Here is a 23,327-nt window from a genome sequence, read left to right as displayed (position 1 = left end):
TCTAAGTAACCTTTCCTAATAGAGTTCTCTTTCTTTTTTCTATGCGCCGAATGAATAGAGTTTATTTGTCATTTCAATACCTTGGATACCAGCATGCCCGGATCTATCGCGTGCATTTCTTCCTGAAAGATGATTACATTCCTTTACAGTGCTTCCGAGTATCTGTTAACTCACATAAAATGAAAGACAATCACAAAAAATTTATTTAAATACATAATTATCACGAAATTTATTTAATGTACGTTCACAAAGGAATTAAGATCTTTTCTTACAAAAATAATAAATATAAAAAATCTTATAGTCTATATACAATTTAATACAATTCATTAACAATTAATTAATATATAACAAAATTATTTCTAAAAATTGTCAGGCAATGTTGTGTCATCCATACTAACAGTTGTCGTCTCCAAATCGCTTTGGAATAAATCTTGTACTTCAGCTTCTGAAAATTTCCTTGGCAAAGATTCTGGCAGTCTTTTGAGACCAAACCCTTGGAAACGATAAATTAAGAATTCAAAAGCATACATATCATTTGGATCCGTATAATGGAACGCAATGGAATAATTCGAACAACAATCCAAACCCTAAAATAATAAATGATATTTTAATATAGTCAACATTTTGATATATTTGATATTTGTGGGATTAAAATTTTAAAATATTAAATTGTTTTAATAAAAAAATCAGTAAATATTTCTCGATTGTATTTAGTTATTATGAAACTTTTATAAATCGATAAATTATTAATAGGTCTGTTCGAGATGGCCTCGATGTATTAAGATGGTAAAGAAGGTTCAAATGTCCTGTCAGAAAACCGTACTGGAATCTCAGTGTAATCCTGTTGGAAGGAACTAATTAGAGAGTGGTTTTAGACTGAAAAAAATATAATAACTATATGCTAACCAAATATTATAATGCCAATAATAAGAACAAAAACTAATTAACTTAAATGAAAAAAATGTCAAGATCTGCAATGAAAGAGATTTCGACAGCAATGGAGAACATTGAACATATATTCCAACTCTTTTAGTATATTTTCAAAATGACGAACCATAAAGTACGTAGTTTTTAATTCTTTTTTTTTTACCCAGTTCTTGAAGACATCAGTGTAACAGATGTCAAATAACTCACCTATGTGTACAGAAGCAGATCAATTGTGGTGTCACAAAGAAATGTAATAGCAAGCCCAAATAACCTCTATAAATTTAAGTTAACGAGCTAATGCATTGTAGAGTAGAAAACCAATAACTGCTTTGTAAAGCAGGCTATATCTTTAATGTCTCAGTTAAAGATATTTTAGGTGAATATTTTAAATTAAAAGTTCTGAAGAACACAATCGACTTATGGTGAATGCTGCGCAGTAACAGATTATATAAGATTATTTTTTCATCTCTTTGACACTGAGCTAGTGTAGTAGTCACTAAATGGATTTCTAATTTAATCGATATCTCTATCAATAAGGCAGTGTCCTGTGAGTGTAACAATTATTTTCAAAAATCAAATAACAATCCAGGAATAAAATTTGAATATAGTATTGTTATTTTTTGAAGCTGTTGGGATTACTCAAACGTTTTTGACATGTCAGGGGCAATCGCTGATCATCGGAACTAAATATTACATATTACTAAAATCTTTGTAAAGTACCAATCTGTATACTCATTTAATTAAAAATTTGATACTACTAATTTATAATTTATTAGATATATAATTATTGAGTTATTAATAAACGAAAAATGTACGTTGTGCTGAATCTTACCACTTCCACTGGATATGGTGTCATATCAATCAACCAATCTGCTATTGTTGTATTCCATTGCGGTTCCATATACGATAATAAGTCCAGAGGGAAGAATTTTGGTTTACTGTCATTTGCTAATGCATTGCGCGAGTCGCCCATATAAACACCGACATTCCTCAAACAAACGCCCATATAGAAATCTTCTGCACCAAATCTTTGTGCTTTTGGACATATTGCTTCATTGTGAAATGATGACTCCATAAAACGCTGCAAAGCCTCCTTACTTAAGACATAAGCTGCACCACCAGACATATAAGGCTAGAAATATGTGTAAATATTTATTTACTAAATTAAAAATTAATTAAAATAAATGGGGTAAAAAATATTATAACATATAAAAAGATATATATTAAAACTAATCAGTAATGTTTAGACTATTCTCCAAGATTTGTTGGTGACTCATCTATGTTTATTAAAATTAGTAGTTCAATAGAATTTTAAACAAATTCATTATTATATCTGAAATATTCTATTTTTATTTATGAAATATTTTTTTGTAATTATTTAAAACTTTAAATTGCTACTTTAAATCACTTTTAAACAGAAGTTAGTTTCAGATATCGGTAGATGTGAATCTATTTTCTTGGCTAAGAATTCGAATGCTACAGAAAGGTTATTGATCAATTTTCATGTATTGAATCAATGCTGAAGTGATCTTATTAATTTATTAATCTGATAACTTTTAATGATTTTTTAATGACGAGTAATCACTACTTAAAAAAAAGGTGTTGAATAGCTTTAATCGTACGTTTTTGTGAAGAGTATTTAATAGAAAAGGGTGTACATGGTTAGAGGATAATTAAAGGACTATACAACAATTTTTAATGTAATAGCAAATACTTGCAACAGCTAAACTGGCAATTAAACAAAAATATCTAAGCATTGCTAAGCAACAATGGTCAAGTGAGCCTAGTTGTCACATTTCTAGGTCGATTTGGTCTAACTTGGATAAAAAGCGTACGGGTCAGCTGCTCCAACTAAAGAGAGATCTGCTCAGTACTACGGTATCGGTGCTGATTGGTTATTGCTTAATACGGAGGCATGCAATGAGACTGGGTCTTCCTTATAATGACCTTTGTCGCGGTTGTGGCTTTGAGGACGAGGAGGAAACTGTGTTCCATCTCATGTGTCAGTGCCCATCTTTAGCCAGAAGAAGATCAAAAATCTTGAGGGCCCCTTTTCTGACTGATCTGACTGAGCTGTCATTCTACAATGTGAAGGACCTAGCTAGATTCATAGAACTGTCGGGTTGGTTCTCCTTCACCTAATGGGGGAGTCGTTGCCTCTCTGTTGGACTTTGGTCGTATACTGATCACCTTATCTATATACGAACATCGCTTTTTCCTTGTGGTACCACAACGGGCCATTATTTGTGCTCAAGTGGGCTTTCTTGGTAAACAAGGCCGCCACTCCAACCTACCTAATAGCAAATACACTGTATAAGTTTTCGTACTGATCTTTGTCAAGTTGAGTATACAAATATTCTGCAATTTATTATATCCACTGTTTCTTGCTGTATTAGAAGTATTAATGTGAATATCATTGGTATGGTGCAAAAATTGTCTTTATTTAAAGACAGAGTAGTAGATTTGGAACTGATAATGGGTGTCTACTGTACTATAGTATATATAGATATATTTTAAACTATGTCAACTAACCAAATAAGATTAATATAGCGCTTAAAGAATGGCTACCGTCGACAGAAAAAGAAAGGAACTCTACCATAGTTGATCAAAAGTAATTATCATAATTGTCATCATAAATCTTTATATAATATAAATGCTAGTTTAGAACAACAGATTATTTATCGTTACTTCTAATTATAAGAAATAAGGGAGGCTTTATACTCCACCTTGAGCATAGAAATGATGTCTTAAAATTCGTTTTTGTTATAATTGTCATAAGTTATCATATTATATTATCATCATATCAGATACATGATCTTATAGCAATAAATTTTTTATTTCAAAAGAAATTCTTCATCAGTTCTTGCTTTTATTCTTTAACAATTTTATCAGTAAATTACTTATAATCCACATTATAATATTATGATGAATGAAATATTCATGACTTCTTGAAATGAAGTTCACAGGAAAAACAATATTTAACTTGCGGCGATTATATATTCCCAAGGTACAACAATGAAGTGAGGGTGACTTAAGACTTCGTGGCTAAGGTATATTGGTAATTAAATTACATATATAATAATAATACCTATATAATAATAATAACAACTTCTCGGAACGTTATTCTACAGTATTTGGGCCTTTGGTCCCTATAACTCTGGCTAGAACAACAGACATAAATAGTTGTTTAAATGTGACTCTGATCAAGACGTGCTTCTGTGATATGATTTAATGTAGCATTTACTCAATGAACTTTTTGAACGTGGAAAATATCTTAATTTTATGATATATATTTATATATTTTTTGACAAATTTGTGTTTACAAGCTGTCGGGTGTTTTAGTGCTAATAACTTTAAGACCTTTTTTAGATAATTAGAGTTATATTAACATTAATTCTGTTGCTTAAGTGTTTTTCAAAATATATTTTTAAGCGCGCAAATTATTACAACAAATATGATAATATGTAAAAATAATTAGCATAAATAAAAAAAAAATTATGTTAAACCCACAAACAAAAAAATTGTTGATTAAGTTACTGAAATATAACGTTGAAGCTAAAAATATTTCGGTCTCTTTTTTGTATTTCAAACTTGTTCGCTTATCTTTTTTACTACTATCACGTGCTATTCAAATTTCTTTGTTAGCATTTAACTATTTAACTGCTTATCATGACATACCTCATTGATTTATAATAACTTTACTATAAATTACTGAATATTTTTGGTAAAATGGGGTTTCATTGAACTTCTTCAGTTTTTAACTAGACCTTTCCAGTTAAACTATAGAACTATAGAACTATAGAACTATAGAACTACAGAACTATAGAACTATAGAACTATAGAACTATAGAACTATAGAACTATAGAACTATAGAACTATAGAACTATAGAACTATAGAACTATAGAACTATAGAACTATAGAACTATAGAACTATAGAACTATAGAACTATAGAACTATAGACTAATAGAACTATAGAACTATATAGAACTATAGAACTATAGAACTATAGAACTATAGAACTATAGAACTATAGAACTATAGAACTATAGAACTATAGAACTATAGAACTATAGAACTATAGAACTATAGAACTATAGAACTATAGAACTATAGAACTATGAACTATTATAGAACTATAGAAACTATAGAACTATAGAACTATAGAACTATAGAACTATAGAACTATAGAACTATAGAACTATAGAACTATAGAACTATAGAACTATAGAACTATAGAACTATAGAACTATAGAACTATAGAACTATAGAACTATAGAACTATAGAACTATAACTAGAACTATAGAACTATAGAACTATAGAACTATAACTATAACTATAACTATAACTATAACTATAACTATAATTATAACAGTTTACAGTTTGAAAATTTTAGTATTTTTTTGTAGGTATACGGTTTTATTATATGATTCTCTCTTTACTTGATAATTTATTTTGTATTGGCCCATTATTTTGTATTTAACCCACAAAAGGGTTGAGTGTCTGTAAAAATAATTTTTAATGCAGCTTTGCCTAGCTCATCAGCTTGTTCATTTCCCAAAACTCCCCTGTGATCCGGAACCCAATGAAGACTTATCTTATTTCAAGCTGCAAGTAATTGCAAACTGTTTTAATAAGGTCTTATATGTATGGATTATGCGATTAAAGAGTTACGAAAGCTGGTTTTAATAGAGCACTGCATCTATGATGCCATGACTATGTTTTGGAATAAAAATCTTATCTTTAAATAGATGTTATTTCCATGGAGTATTTGATGAACAGACTTACGAAAACTGTTTTTAATATAAGTACTTTGTCTAGTTAGTTCAAAAATAAAATCTTACCTGTTAGAATTGTTGTTTTCTACTGGAATTAATAATTAATATATTACTGATAAATATATAAAATATAAATAATATCTAAAAATATCTGTTAAATTATTTTTTGTATTATTCTTATAATTGCGTTCTAATGTTATTCTTGAGTACAAGAGAACCTCTGAGTCGAGTATTCATAATATCTCCATGCAAAAACCGTTGCAACTGTCAATTAAGACAAACAAAAATTAAAATATTCAAATTTTTAAATTATAATTAATTTTTTAGCAACAATCTTTTAACATCCACAACAAAAAACCCATATTAATTAACATATTGAAAACGAAATTGAATTTAAAATATTTTTATTTTGGATTTTAAATCAGGCGGACGGTAGTCGTTAAGAAGATATAAATGAAGAAAAAATTACCACAAACATTTTTGGTATCCAGCATCTCCGAAACGTACATGGTTTCAACTAGTATAGGCCATAAAAGGTATAAATAGAGAATATTAAATAAATATATTTGTAAAAAAAGTTAGTAATGAACACATAAAGAGGAGCTTAGAACATGTATCTCAAGACAGGTTTCGTCTGACTTTTAAGGTAAAAATATTATGAGTATCGAAGAAATGGACAGATACATATGTTGCCAACGTTGCTGGTTCTAAAAAGCTTCAAATTCGAAACGAAATGCGCAACCTTTGTAGTTCAGACTGGTTAAGAGGTAATAATTAATTAAGCAATAATTAAAAATAAGAGAAGTTAATTAAATTTTCATTTTTATTATAAAAAGTTTAAAAAAAAAATTAAAAAAAAAATTTAGGCCTTTTTTTTTGACTAAATAATGTATTTTTTATTGCACCGAATACGTTTTTGTGAAGCAATAAAATTCTCAAGGCAAGTGTACTTTTTATCTACTCGTACATTTATAAAAATTTTATTACTCGCACAGATTAATTTAAGGAAGTTAGGCATAATACTGAGAAGTTTCGGAAATTATCTTTTTGTTGATAAAAAATAATAAAAAAAAAATGCAGTAAAAGCTGATCATTTTTTGGAAGCACTTTTTTAAAACTTCACATATTTAAATTATCACATGCGTAAATATTTAAGTGAAACTGAAGGGCACCCATTAAACGAAATTCTCATATCATTTTGGCTATTCAGTAAGACATTATTCACATGTAAGAAAATAAAAATCAAAAACACTGAAATAATTAGTTTTTATCAAATTTTCCACCGATAAACCACAAAAGTAATAGACCGATAAAATTAAGAAGCTACCCGAAAAGTGGAAGAAGATCATAAATAACAATGGCCAATATGTGATTAATTAAAGTTGATATTCAAAGTGATTATAAAAATTTTTGTTCAAAAATGCACCAAAATGCAAGTCTGATATTGAGGACGTAGTGCAAAGGCATCAGTTCCCCCTTGGAAACTGATTTTCCAATGAGAAACTCTATCGGAAACTGAGCGCGAAACGATGAAGAAAAATTTAATACATTTGCTGATTACCTAAAAGAGGTGTTTCAACAAACTTCTGCAACTTCTGACATAAAAATTACAGCCAATGAACTTGTTCAAATAATCATCAACAAGTTAGATTACAAAAAGGCTCCGGGACATGTTAACATCTCACCCGTCATGATAAAAAACTTACCCCTTTTGGCCAACATTTTTTTCACAATTTTATCACTTTTTAATGCCTTTACTAAATTGGGCTTTTACTCAACAAAGTGGAAAACATCCATGATTATACTGGGTAATAAATTTGGCAAAGATCCTATGCTTGCCTCTTCATACAGACCAATAAGCCAACTCTATCTAAACTCTTTGAAAGAACTCTGCTTTTAAACTGAAACCAGTCTTTGACGGGCAAAACCTTATACCCTTCCACCGGTTTGGTTTTAGGGAAGGACATGAAACTATTGAGCAAATGAATAGTATAAAGAATGAAATCAGATATGCATTTGAGCTCAGATAATATTGTTCTGTGGTAAGGGGCTCATACATAGGAACGCCGTTTATTACCTGCAAATGTCCACTCAGTTCTATAATCGTATCTGCAGAAAAGAAGCTTTAAAGTTAAATATAAATCATATACTTCTACTAATTTCCTAATAGAAGCTGGCTTTCCACAAGGAAGTGGTATCTCGTATTATAAAGAAATACGCTCATCGCATATATATTCACCCAAACCGGTTGGTTGCACAGTACTTCTACAAGATTGAGAAGAAAAACTTCGAGAGATATCTTAGATATGTATTAGGTCACACATTTCTATTTTAAGTATAAATAGATATGTCAATGGGCATAGTCCATAAGCGCCTTGCTGTTTTAGATCGTAATAAATATTACTTATTGTCAATTATTGTTAACAGATTGTAATAAAATAAATGGTTTATAAAAAGAATTGTTAATAGAATTTTATTGCTCTTAACGTAGTCCATTGGTGCACAATAGACGCAACGATCACAGTGTCACGTCTCATTTATATTTCTAGAATATATCAAATGACCTATTATTAAAAGTTTCAAAACATTTAATATTCATTCTTATGGAATGCTAGCGAAGATATAAATATCCCCATAGAATCCGATTTTTATGGCTTAAAGTAAACTATGGCTTAAACACAGCAGACATTTAAGTAGATTTTAATGGTCGAAACTCGGAAAATACTTTAGAAGTATGTGGTGAATAACAGAGGAAACAGATAATATCCCTGACTGTATATCACTGAACACAAGAAGTGTTTTTTTTATAATTTTATTATTGAATCTTTTTATACATTAGAATAGAATATTCTATTTTATAAAGCAAGGACTACGAATTTTGTAAATTATATTATGTACAATGGGCTTTATGTCAGCAATGTGGACTAATATACTTAAGGGAGTATGGTTTCACTTTATCTCGTATAATAGATTTCTTCGATTATTTTATTTTGTTGTTTAGATGAATGCTTTGTGTCAACATATTTCTTAAACCGCAAATTCTGATATATGTCCAATAATATTTGTACTTTGTTCACATATACATCTGTTACTTATCAAAAAATGCTGTGATGTCATCAAATTTTGACATATATCTTATAAAGATTGGTGCTTTATCAATTTCTGACTATCTTTATTATCTCTTGTGTAAAATAATTTCGTAAAAGTTACTGTAACTTGCTAACTAATAGTGGTAAAGTGATTTCATTGTGACAAATGTCTCATAAATATTGATACAGATATAGATCTTTATGTGTCTATTTTTATTATCTACTATGTAGAGAATAGCAAAACATTATTTTACGGACACCAGAATGAGTTGTCAACTAATGGTAGTAATGTCATAAAATTTTGAAATATATTTTAATAGAATTTTAACTTAAGAATATCGGAGTACATTGTTTGTGCAAGAGGCGCCATCTATATACCAGATGAAAAATCCATTTTTTTTATGTTTAGCACAGTGACTTATCAACTAATGATAATAATGTTATAAAATTTTGTTATGTATATAATATAATATAATTTAGGAATATCTAGAATATAATTTAGGAATATCCATGCACTTCGATGTTTTTACAGTCTAAGCGCCATCTATATCCGAGACGAAAATTAATTTTTTTATGTTTAGCATTTATAATTTTAGTAATTAAAAATTATTAAATCTATATAATATATATTTTCATGTCATTTTTTGTCACAAATTACTACTAAATATTAATATTTACAGAAACTATGCTATAAAAACATTGAAGGGAGTATAAATAAATTTAGCCCTAAGGTTAAGGGCCATGTCGGAACTTATAAATAAAAACTTTAATATTCATTTCCTCATCTATCTATGTGTTTTTGCGTTAAATCAAAATTATTGCAAACGAAATTAATTAAAAATTTACATCTCATGAACTTGTAAAAAAGTTCATGGTCAAATCTGAACTTCCCCGAACCATTAAAATGCGCTTATCTATTCATTTATGTTCATAACATTTAATTTTGAATTTTTAAATGAATTAATTAAGATTTTTCAGCATTTTTCTGTAATAATTTCTTTATTATAATATGCATTAGCGGTTAGTAGTGTCTCTATCAGCGATTAGATACACGTTCCGTTAAATGCCGTTTGATTGACAGGCGAGTACATTTTATGCTAGCCGGTATGAATATTTAAGAGCTGGAATTAATCATATGTTAATAATCACAGCTTATTAGCATCATTGCATGATTAACTGCTATTATTAGCATATTAACGAAACTTACGAATATACTAAAATTCAAGACTAAGACCTGTCGTGTGCTTTCCATGAATTTAATGTTCATTTGGTCTGACTTTATTTCTAACTAACATTCAACGATACTTAATCACGATATTTGTTTTGATAAAAATTAAATTTATTTTTTTTTATATAATTATATGTATATTGTATCTTATGAAAATAATTTTTTCTAGAATCAGTCATATTCTATTGACAGAATTATGTACAATAACTGCGACTGCAATAATGCAAATAATTTTTTTTAAAATAATATTTTTAATGATGATCAAATCTATACGTAAATAGGACCGCTATTGTGAAACGGATATTGAAAAGCTTAGACACATTCACTTTGGATAATTACAACGGAGCAGCAACAGGTTTATGAATCTGGGAGAAAGATTTGTTGCTACTTATAACATGTAGGATAATGCAAAACCGTCAATGGTGCTAACGTTCATTAAAATCATAATGATTGCTTAAACCAATTAGGGAGAGTACAATAGATCACTTGAGTCGCAGTGTGCAGTATTCCTCACTTAGGTTAGGTAAGGTTACACTGGCGATCATAAGGACCAACATAGGCCTATTGACCTATTATCTTGAAGTTTGAGAAATTCAGAAGCTTGAAAACCATCTTGAACCTGTAGAAAAGACTTAAATGTTTTTTAGATGGAGGTCATAGAGTTGGCTAAGATTCTCAAAAAGAAAGTTTCTAAAATAGTTGATCGACACCTTCCATGCGCTAGATAGTAAGAAAACACATGTGAGGCACGACAAAAATGTTTAGATGATAAGATTAGAAATAAGGATTATAGTATTCCCCACTCAATATTAATAATAATAAATATTATTAGTTTATCATTGAAAATCTGAGCTAAAACATACATGGTCAAGTCGATTGTCATCAGAATGTGCACTGAAGTTCAATGAACTTCAACTGATAATTAATTAGTATTAACTACCATAAAAAATACAGTACAACTTATAGAATGATATCTCCCTATCAATAACTTTATGTTATTAATTTACTCACAATAGTTCTCTTCTCTTTGTAGAGCATAGGATATCATACCTTTATATACTTTGTCTCTCTATTTCTTTATTATTATGTAAACATTGATTCAGTCACACTTTAATTTGATACCACAAGCGAAGGACGATTAACACTGACATAAGGTACCGAGAGAAGTTTCAGCAACAAAGCTTTTGGGTTTTTGAAAAATATAGTTTTCAAAAAGTAAAATATTTATGACGGGTCCAAAGAAAGTGGTCACGTATCACTAGCTTAGTCAAGTCAAGGGAAAATTGCATATGGTACTACTTAAGTCGAACTTCAGTTTTATTGTCTAGATATAAAATAGATGCTTTTGCGTAGCATGGCATGCATCTAGTATAGGCTACATTTATAGATCATTTCATTTCATATGCTCTATTCCATTACTCATTAAAAATATTATAAATTTTATTATTTTCACATTCCAGTACAATTATGGAAAAAATTTATGCTGTTTTAATATTATTAATACCATGGAACATAAATTTTTAAAGAAAAAATTGAATAATGGAGACAGATATTGTTACAACCATCTTTTCGTTAAGGTCAACGAAAAGTAAATAAAAAAAAACAATTTATACAAGTAAACTTAAACTGAACTTAATGTTTTAATCGCAAAAAACATCTTTTGCCATAAAAATTTATCTTTCATGTAATGGCCTTGTCGAATGACTCAGATCAGATTAGGTCCGCTTGACTGATCAAACAATATTCCGTGACTCTGACCAAGTTTAGTGAGAAATGAAATTTTTGCATTGCATGTATTTGAAGACTATATATGTTGGCTGATTTAATATATTGCAAAACATTAAAAAAATATTTCTTAATTATTACCTCAAACTGAAATATTCGAAAAGTTATATGTTGGGTTGGTCGAAGTGATCATTTTAATATGTGCCTTGGAATTTGGATGGTAACATCGAATTTAATGCATTTTGAAGGTATTTTCTTTTGTTTGCAATTTTGCCAAATTAATTAGTTAATATATTTTGTTAAAAATAAATACAATTATAATTAAATATAATTAAATTTCCCATACCCTAAATAACAAACAAAAGTTTACAGATGATGGATGCCAGAGACACTTTATCAAACGAAGAACAATGCTATGAAAATCCATATAACATATAAACAGTACCATGTAAGATCGGTAAACCAATTGATTACTTTAATTACAGGGATATTATATTGTATGTCTAAATGTGTGTAATACTTCAGAGATGTGCAATAACAGAGTATGATTGCTTTCTGTCATGCGATCGGTGTTGTAGAGTATATGGTAAGTATTTTTACATGCTTCATCTTTTCAAATTTTAATCTAAGGATTCTATTATTGTTATTCGAAGGAAAACATTTTGATATTGGAATCTTTATCTTTTAATAATAGAATAGAATAATAGAATAATTAATTTTATTCAATTTGTATTGTACTGCACTGTATTGTGCTGAAAGTAGAGCATTAGTAAGTTTCATGAGTTGTTATTCAGCACATATGTATGCCTATGTCAATGAGATTAGAGGGATGGACAAGTCGACGTTAATAATAATAATATATACTGTCTCACTGCCGTTAATAGGGAGATTCAATTCTTAGGTCAGGTCAGGGGATTTACTAAGGCTTATAGGCCCATTGTCTTATCGTATAATTAAAAACTCAGAGATTAGAATCACTTAGAACCTTAGGCAAAGCTTATAATATATAAAAAAAGAACTTGTAGTTCACCAAGATCCTCAAAAAAGAAAACTTCTAAAGTGGTAAGACAGTTCCGCGCATGTGCTGGACAGAAACAAAGCAGATGGGAGGCACTGTCACGGTCCTTTCCACAACTGCGGCAGGTATGATTGAAAGGGAGATTTAATCTTTTAGTATGATAACTTAAAATGCAATAATCTATAAGTAATCTTACTACCAATATCTCTACAGGACATCTGAATGAGAGAGTAGAATTCCCTTTTATCGGAGCGTATCCAAATGGCATACAGATACATGCATATCGATGAGTCTTCCCAACTTTTGTTAAAAAGTATGGTACAGATTAACTACTTTTTTTAATTAACTACGTTTTTATTTGTTTGGTATTGAACCTGGAGGAAAAATCTTCTAAAGAAACAAATGTCCCATACCATTTGCATGCATAACTCACACATTCAATCATACATGCCTACAGACTAAAAAGTCCCAACATTTCCAGTTCGTAATCTTGGAGATCTTTGCAATAAGACCAGTTAAGTTATTCCTTCACAGGTAATAAAGGAGTTCCTTCCTTCGCAGATTAACTACTGAATTGCGATAAATGTTTTAAAACTGAACTTCACGCAAAATTAATAGCTTCTAAAGTATATAAAAAAACGTGACATAAATATATTATTTGAATCCTATAACTGAGGCCCTATGCTCCACTGGGAAATGAGGATCACAGAAGAATAACTTGATATGATATGATAATGCATATTTAAGATGGGATGTTTAAAAATGTAGCTACTGCTATAACTATTTTTTGTTCTTGTTCTTTGAACATTTGTATTTTGAATGAAAAAACATAGAAAACCAACTGCTGAGTACTTTACAGATTTCGACGACCGATATCACTCCTGTGACTTAAGTCTCAAAGCTTACTTGAATCTCAAAACTAACTTAAGTCTCAAAACTCACTTGAATCTCAAAGCTAACTTAAGTCTCAAGCTAATTTAAGGATCTAAGTTAACTTTAGTGAGAATTAATTGATGGTTTAAGAATGAATAAAGTCAGTATTAAGACTTAAGTTATAGTTTTAAGTCTTTCAGATTCTTAAAATCTGAAGCGAAATATTTTGAAAAGTTTTTATCTTCCCAATAAAGAACATACTTTAATGACTCTATCAATGATTTCAAATATTAATAAAGATTGCTCTAATTTTAGAAAATGACGCTATAGATATCTGCCCTTGGTTTGAAAGTTAGCAGTAATTATAATACAGAAAGAGAAATGCTTTTTTATTTTATTAACTAAATTAGCATAGAGAAATTACGTGATTTTTATTAATATTCTTAAATTTTTAGCGGCTTTGAAAATAAATCTTGATGAATTAATTTACGTTGCAATAATTTGTACATAAATTCAAAATCAATATAATCAAGTTTTGACGTAATTATAAACAAATTTAAAATAAAAAAAAAAAATTAGATATAAAAATTTTAAAAATTAAAATTCAATTAACAAACGTAAAGATTTTGTGGCTTTCAAAACTAGAAATAATTAATGTTTTTAAATGTTGAATTAAATAAAAAAAATTACTAAGCACCATGATACAGTCTGTAATAATTTACTGTATTTATTTAATTACTAATACAGTCGTAAAATATATAAATTTATATATTTAAATCATATTAAAAGTATTATACATAGAATTGACAGACTGTACAAAGAAAATAATGTACTTCTCTTAAAGGACTTGAGAGATGTTGATGTTCGTAAGAGTCACTAAAACTTTTGGAGTCATAATAATGTTAATGTCACATTTAAAATAACTTCATCAATTTTTACTGATATTAAGTAAATATTAGTAGAAATTATGACCCGAAATATTTAGTTGAAATTAAGAAGTCTACGGTTGGTTTGTTAGCTGGTTTTAGCGCCTGTACAGCTCGTCTTCAACCGATTCTTCTACCGATCCCGATTTGCGGTGTTTAAAATAAATTCTGAGTAGAAAAGGGAATTAGTTTGAAGAAATTTAACTTAAGAAATTGCAGAGAATTTTCTCTAAATATATGCAATTGAAATATCCACCATTCTCTGTAATTCATCGATTTTTTCATTGCAAAGCAATAACTTGGTCAAAATCTGAGCATTTACATAGAGTGTGCTCAATGGTCCCTTTTCGTTTTCCTATTTGCAGCTTTTAATGGGTGTAAGGTTATTTTTGGTATTTATCATGTTCTTTAGCTTATTAGTTTTTTTTTTTTGCTTTCGTCTTTTAGGTTTCGTATTTGCAGCTTTTGCAAATCCAAGTTTTTAAAGATATTCACCACAGCATGGCGGTATTTAACATGTTTTTTAATTTATTAATTTTTTTTTTGGAATAAAAAGTTATAATAACATATGACCAAACCTAATCAATGGCATAGAAGGTGCGCTAAGGTCCCTTTTCGTTTTCCTATTTGCAGCTTTTGCAAATCCAAGTGATCAAAGCTATTCACCACAGCATGGTGGTATTCACGATATTCTTTAATTTATTAGTATTTCGTTGAAATAAAAAGTTATAATATTATTAAACCTAATCCATGGTATAGACGGTGCTCTATGGTTTCTTTTCCTTTTCGAATTTGCAGCTTTTGCAAATCCAAGTTTTTAAAGATATTCACCATAGCATGGCGGTATTCAACATGTTTTTTAATTTATTAATTTTTTTTTTTTGAAATAAAAAGTTATAATATGACCAAACCTAATCAATGGCATAGAAGGTGAGCTAAGGTCTCTTTTCGTTTTCCTGTTTGCAGATTTTGCATATCCAAGTGTTTAAAATTATTCACCATTGCATTGTGGTATTCACCATGATTTTTAATTTATAAATTTTTTTTTTTGGAATAAAAAGTTATAATATAACCAAACCTAATCAATGGCATTGAAGGTGCTCTATGGTCTCTTTTCGTTTTTGAATTTGAAGCTTTTGCAAATCCAAATGGTTAAAGGTATTGTCAAAATTACCACGTTTTTTTGTCATTTTAATCTTAGCTCTATCCGGGAACATTCTTTTTTTTAGAAAATATCAATATTATAAATCAAAGTGAGGGTGAAAATCATAAGACAACGCTATGAAGAAAGTGGACATTTTGGCTTAGCATAAAATAAACTTCATAAGTATGTACGTTTGTAACATAACTCAGTGAACTAAGCTTTGAAATATTGTGTAGATTTTGTATAGATCAACTAACTTGAAATAGATTATGGATCTTAAAAATATCGATTTAAGCAATGAAAGTCATTTCTAGTCAAAGAACATTGTAAATAATCAATTTTGTCACATTTGGAATAAAGAAAAATCATAAACTGTTCAGGAGACATGCTCGCATTCACAAAAATTGGATTTGTTACGGTTTTAATATGGAGGTATAATTGGAGGTGTATGTTTTTTAAAATAAATTTGTATTACATTTAGGACCAATAGAGAACTCTACAATAACATGGTTACTAATTTTTGTGGCATGAATTAAAGATGGTTCTCGTATATATGAGGTCAACTATTTGATGCAACCTGACGTATATCTAGGAAAACAATGACTGTGTAATCTCCAGTAATGCTGACAAAGAATTAATTATTCGACATAACTTCTTTGGGGTTATGTTAAATTACTAGCATACTTCAATAAACTATAAACACTCACTAAGCTGAAAACTAAGATTATTCGTGTTATAATTTATTATAAAATGACAAATTTATATAAAAAAGTGGACAGAAATGAATAGATTATTAAATTACATTTTAATAAGAATCAAAAAATTAAGAATCATGAATCAATATCAAAAGGAGAAAAAAAATTTGAAATAGTTCTATATATTGTTTTCTTTTTTATATATTTTATTATTTTACATATTTTTTTTTTTTTTTGACATCTACATTTACTAAAGCCGCTATTTAATAATTATCACTTCAACTTTAAAAACAGAAAGTTACTTTATACGCAAGTAATTAGACCTGCACTTCTGTACGGATGTGTTACATATAGCAAAGCCTCAAAAACCACCTTAAAGCAATTACAGATAGCTCAAAACCTGGCTTTAAGAAAACTGTTTAAGATTCCATGGTACATTAGATCAACGGACATACATAGAGATCTTAGGATTGACTCAGTGAAAAAATATATCAAAGACAGAGCTTTAAAATTATTCACTAAAGTTGATATGCTACTTAACCCCGCCCTAACAATCCTCAAGTCCACTTCTGGACTCTCAGGGAGATATGCTGATTTAAGGTCCGTCATCAACTAAAAGACAAATAAATGATATGATTTTTTAGCCTAGTTAAAGCCTAGTGTGGGGTAGAGATAAGCCCCCCAGCCATTATAGAGTAAAAGTGCGTAATAGCACTAACTCAAGAAGAAGAAGAAGAAGAATAGGTTTCTGTACTCTTGTGTTCTCTGTACTGATAATAGACCACTCTTTAGAATCTTTCATTTTTATTTATTATTATAATAGAAGAAGTTGTATGTAATCTACTTTATGGATGTGACTATAACATTTACTGCGAACTAGGTTGGTGTTTTGGTATTTTGTAGACGATTAGAAATTAATAAAACATTCTGATTCGCACAATCTTTTTTTACTACTATGAGGATAACTACACGTCCCATAATCAAAACAACAAAAAAAAAAAAACATCCTATTTCTTAAAATAGTATAATGCTGTTCTTTTGCTACTAGCTAAAAAATAACATACCAAATCTTAGATAATAGTTGAATACTTACAAGTTTGTATCGGATGAGCTTGTAGCCAAAGTAAATGGGCATGTCAGGGCTATAAGCATAGAGCATGTATCGCAAATTTTCCATGATAACATAACTGAAAGAAAATAATATTTTAAAATGTGGCAGCATTCTTTTAAAAAATCTTCTAGAAATTTAAATGGATTGGTAAATGTAGTAAAAGTCAGTAAATGATAAAAAATACTGTAAAAACAAAATTTAAGTTAAAATAATTTATGTTTGTGTTTTTCAGTTTTCAGTTTTTTTTTTACTCAGTTTTTTTTTTTTGCAATAATTTTAAAACGTTTAGTTACGCCTGGCAATTCTTTTTTATTTGACATATGACATTTGACAGATTGACTGGTTATTGATGTATGTTTTGTCCATATTTCTGTTTCCTATTTGAAACTATTGCAAATCAATGATGAAAAGAGAATGCTGAATCTTTAATGACTTGATGGTAGAGATTATTTATGCTGTAGTAAACTCTTAAGAAGAGTCTTCATACGCTAAAATTTTTAAAGAATATCAAAAGCTGAAAAAGGAAGGGTGTTCTATAAACAACAATAGAAGAGTTGTTCAAATTCGTAGGAAAAAGATATATTGAATTTGTTATATATTTAGTAATACAAAGATAGCAGGTATGAACTTTACTGGAAGAACGTCCCGCTTGTCGTCTTATAATACTCATACCCAAAAAAGTGGTATGCAAAAAGCCAGTAATTATCAATAAACGTATATTCACTACTTATGTAGGTGGATAAATCTCACTGAAAGAGACTAAGTATAGACCGATAAATTAGTAACAATACCAGATCAGAGTCTTAAAAAGTAATTAGTAATGATACACATTACTTGTTTGTGTGCAACATAAATATTAGTCGAGTTTTTAAGAAAACGAAGAAAGATTTACTTAATTTACTTAATTGAAAACATATAATATTAAGTAATACAAAATAATATCCGAAGGAAATTCACAGAAACTGTCAATGAGATATTGAGCAAAATAGAACAGTTCTGAATCGAGGAGAATTTATGACAACACACCACTTCGGAAAGTGTCACAAATTGAATTGTATTCCTATCAAATAGAAAGGGATTACATCACCTATTCGATTAAATTGAGAATTCATCGTAAATAGTTAGGATTTATATCATCCACACTATTTAAACCATTCTATGTCCTATCAGGCATAAGATGATGGGTCCTCTGCCTTAACATTTAATTTGGTGCTTTATGATATAGTTAGTGATATCGATGGAAGAGCAATTATAAAAAATAAATAATAAAAAACAATTAATGGATCTTATTTAAATAATAACGGAGATCTTATACACTATTAGTAGATGTAAATTGATGTTCTATATAATCTATTTCTGTGTCTAATATATATTTTGTCATATTCATTCTTGAACAAGGAGTATAAAAAGATCTATGTAGAGCAGCGAAAACTTTTTCAATTGAAATATACTAGGAAAAAACAATGTTAATATGGTCAATGGTCAAATAATATTGGTATTAACAAAAATGTTTTTAATTGAGAGCTTTTAGTATGATATGGTATTAAGTCACAAATATCTTATGATGACATAAAACGAACATAAAACAACCTAATATAATTCTAACCTGATATGGTTAGTTAGAGGCGCACATATAAACGAACTACGATCGTTTAAAGGAAGAATATTGTAGAAAATAATTGATCCCACACCAATAGAAAATCGAATTTGTAGGAAACGCGATTATGGCAACATAGAATGTAGATATATTCTATTTTATACAACTCCAATAAAAACAAGCATGCAATGTATATACAACTGGGAACTCAAAATGAAGGTTTTAAGCCTTCCAAAAAGTATTAGATTTCATTGATGGTCAAACAAAACGTTATGTTCGAATGATGCCAACTACTTTTAATTGAGTAATTTATTACCAAATGAAGTCAGTAAGTTTAGTTAACAGATAGCAGAGAGGTCCTAAGCAAATGTTGATATTCATTCATATTCATGATGTTCGTTTGGAATGGATAAGGCTGGAAATGATCAATGATTGCTCTCCCTTGTGTGAATACTATTCGTGTAAAAGTTTATAAAGTGCTCTGAAGTCACTGCCGACAAGGGATTTTACTGAATTTTGTCACGAATATGCAGTTTAACATAGATCTATACTGTCACATAAGACATGCGCTAATATATGATGGTTAAGAGACAACATTCTATATTCCATACAGACTGTGCAGTGACTTCTAGGATTAGTAGTTACGAGACTTCTGCACGTGGATAGGTTAGGATAGATTATCAATAAAAAAAAGCAGAATGTTAATGTGTTAAAAAATGCTTTCTTTCTGAATGAATATGGATCTGTAGATTCTTATTTCTGCAACTTACTATTACAATCGAATATAAAAAAAAAATTCTTTTGTTTAGTTAGGTTAGTTTAAAAAGTGAATCTATATGTCGGACTCCATGTAGACCTAGTATTCCTTTTTTTCTTAGTTTAATAAAATTCTATATCAAATAAAAAGGTACAGCATTATGAATGTTTTAAGTTTAATTCAGACGCTTTATATTCATATTAATATTAAAATGATAAATATTAGTCATATTAATGAATATGGTCAACATTTATGTGATAAGATTTATTAATATTGACAGATTGAATTGTGATGTTTTTCGAATTCTTATAAGTTAATTATATTTTTACAGCGGCAAACAGCGACAATGCACTACAAGTTTTTATAACTTAATCATTACGCATAATCGGTAAAGAATTCTGGCCAAATACAATTTCAAATGAACGTCTGTGGTCTTTAACTCAACAAACTCCTATAAGAAACGAAATCATAAAACGCAAATGGGAATGGGTCGGCCACACTTTGGGTAGACCGATTGGTGACAACATAAAAATGGCGATTGAGTGGAACCCGATGGATAGCGGAAGAAGGGGCAGACCTGCTCACACCTAGAGAAGGCAAATCGACATAGTAATGTTACACATGCGGAAAAGCTGGGGAGAGTTGAAGCCATTGGCTACTAATCGTACCGAGTGGAAGATATTTGTTGCGATCCTATGAATTAAAGGATTAAATATAATATATTTATACACTCTAAACAATATATTATTTTTTTGTATTATTCATAATTTCAATACAACAAGTATCGTATGCAAACTAATCACTCATTTTGTAATATTCACTTTTTTTGCACTACCAATATATTCTGTTCACTCTGCACATTTATTCTAAGACAACCTATTCTTACTCACTTGAAATAAAAAACTATATTTAATAATAAACTTATTATTATAGAATTTTGATTATTAAACATATCAAAAGACATTATATTTTAATCGTTCTACACATCTGTTGCTATTATATATCGTATTCTAACTCACTTGATATATAAGAACCTAATTTTCTATTAGAAAACCATAATCTATATAACATAACAAAGCATTTAATTTTCAACTCACTCACGTATCGTCATCCGCTTTTAGGAACCAGTCATAATCATCTAAAAAATGCTCGTGTACATAACGAAATCCTTCACGCGTTTTATTCCATAAATCATGATAAGTATCCGCTTCTTCATCGATGACATTCACTACACCCAATTCCTCATCAGGAACACTACTTACGAATATTAGTTTCGTGCAACGTTGACCCCAAGTAGCCTTCACATGTGCCGCCCGGCTGCTGTGGTACTTAGGGCAGGTCAGCACCATACACAGCACGCGCACCTCGCTCTCTAAATGTTGATGCAGGTCTATTTCAGCAAAATCCACAACATTTTCACTACCGGATGCGGCTGTACTTGCTGAACCTTGTGTTGACTGTGTTGAAGTGATTAAAAATTCATTGTCACGGATGAGATTTTCACTGCCACTGCTACCGCCACTACTACTACTGCTCACGGCAAAGCCGCTGCTCACAAAATAATCATAAAAATGTTCTGTGGAAATGCTGTGGTGCTCGATTTGTTCGCATGATAACAACTGGCGGTCATAGAACAGTAAAGTGGCAAATGCCATCAAAAAACCGAGCACAAAACCGATTAAAGTGTGTAAATGTGCATAGTTACGACGATTTGTTGCTGAAATTTATTCAAACGTAAAGAAAAAAAAAATTGGTCAAAAAGGATATAAACACTTAGATACACAAGTCAACAAATTCACTTCGCCAGGACTACGGCGTTAATAATGCTAACCTTTGGTGAGGCCAAATTCATTTAAACGCGTCACACGATTTCGGCCTAAACGTTTAAGCGCTTCCATTGCTAGTCTACAGAAGACTGTGTTTGAGTTTCTACCGAAGACTGAAATATGCTCGCTTAGACTTTGCTAAAGAAGACTTTAACAACAACAAAAACAACAACAGCAGCAACAACAGCAACAACAGCTTCAGCAACCATCACAGCATCAACAACCAAAACATTTATAATAACAACAAGTCAACAGCTGTTGTTGGCGTTGACGGTACACACTGAAGCCGTTGGGCTAATGAGTAAGCGGCGCTGCGCTCCTAAGTTCTACCGGTTTTTTTCTGTATTTTTTTTTAATTTTTATACTTTTTTTATTTTGAATTTTTATTAATATTTTCATTTTAATGTTGGGTGCGTTTTTTTAAACAATTGTTGTAAACAAAGTCATGAAAAAAAGCTTAAAACAATACAAAGTCAACATTTGCTGCAAAGCTTCACAGGTGCTTCATAAATATTTTTTGCAACAGTTGGGCAACACTGTTTTTTGACAGTCACGCAAACATTGTTTCTCTCAATTAGCGCCTATCCCACTTGTTACTTGAAACGTTGTTATTATTTAGTTTTCGCGTTATGGTGCTGCAAATTCAATTCATTTCTATCGGTGCCATTGGCAGTAAATACCGCAACAAGAAAATACTCAAAGAAGATTGACTTCTACTCAAAAATACATTGTAACTCTCAACTAGAGAAGTCCGAGAGTCATACATCAACTCCTGGTTAATAACTTAAAACTGAGGAAACTGTGTAGTTATACATCACGTTTTAAATAACAACTAATTACTTCGAAGTAGGGAAGCCACAGCGTCTTGCATAATACCTTATTACTTGGAACGAGAGAAGGTACATCTTCTTCTTATTAATAACTTATTATATGAAGCTTTGAAAGCGAAGAAGTCATACATAAATTTCTAACTAATGACTTATTACTTCTAAGAATTGTTACGGGATTATTGACCGGTCACTGTAGATTGAATAATCACCTATCGAAGTCAGGAATTTAATCTAACTCAGACTGCAGATACTGTAGAGAACAGAGAGCATACCATGTGCTCTAGGGGAGTGTCCGTCACTAATGAACAAGCGGAATAAACACCAAGGATAGTATTTCATGGATCATAAGGATCAAGACTAGGAAAGATAGGCCTTATACTGTCTTTCATTAAAGAAGTCGGACTTTGAAAAACACTCTAAAATAAAAATAAAATAAAAATAAAAAAAATAATAATAATAATTTATTACTTGAAACTACGATAACTATATCGTCATATGAAATTGCAGAAATTATGTTCTCATACATCACCTTTAGAATAATAACTTAATATTCTGAAGTAAGAAAGTCACAGCGTTATACATCAACTCCTGGATAATAACTTTAAACTTGGAACTTTAAATTAGTGGTATTTCTTTATTTTTGCAGAGAAGGTGAGATAATTAGTTTTAACGAATTTTAAATTAAGAAAGTTCAGATCTCTTAACCATTTTTTTTATCTCCAGTATCTCGACTTTTAAATCAAGGCTTATCAAAATAGTAATAGAATGGACATGAAAATTTTTCCGCATTACTTAAACATAA

General features: G+C 29.7%; 1 protein-coding gene across 1 annotated transcript; it reads right to left on the bottom strand.

Annotated features, from left to right (window-relative positions):
• Positions 1 to 306: 306 nt before the first annotated feature.
• On the bottom strand, positions 307 to 21,767 carry LOC119688417 (glycoprotein-N-acetylgalactosamine 3-beta-galactosyltransferase 1). The gene is made up of 5 exons (XM_038103098.1): positions 21,701 to 21,767; positions 20,971 to 21,586; positions 17,498 to 17,591; positions 1,760 to 2,059; positions 307 to 587 (listed from the first exon to the last, which is right to left on the bottom strand). The coding sequence occupies exons 1-5, from the start codon at positions 21,765 to 21,767 to the stop codon at positions 360 to 362; spliced, it is 1,305 nt and encodes a 434-aa protein (XP_037959026.1). The 3' UTR covers positions 307 to 359.
• Positions 21,768 to 23,327: the final 1,560 nt, after the last annotated feature.

This window comes from Teleopsis dalmanni, chromosome X (assembly GCF_002237135.1).
Source record: "Teleopsis dalmanni isolate 2A chromosome X, ASM223713v2, whole genome shotgun sequence".
Taxonomy (NCBI): Eukaryota; Metazoa; Arthropoda; class Insecta; order Diptera; family Diopsidae; genus Teleopsis; species Teleopsis dalmanni.
This window is presented reverse-complemented; position numbering and strand designations above follow the sequence as displayed.

Bases quoted from the DNA above. Each gene is read 5' to 3' on its own strand.
- LOC119688417 (XM_038103098.1), bottom strand. From the start codon at position 21,767: ATGGAAGCGCTTAAACGTTTAGGCCGAAATCGTGTGACGCGTTTAAAT. The intron at 17,592-20,970 runs GTGAGTGAGTTG...ATTTTCTTTCAG, and splicing joins CTAAAAGCGGATGACGATAC to TTATGTTATCATGGAAAATT. The intron at 588-1,759 runs GTAAGATTCAGC...TTATTATTTTAG, and splicing joins CACCATATCCAGTGGAAGTG to GGTTTGGATTGTTGTTCGAA.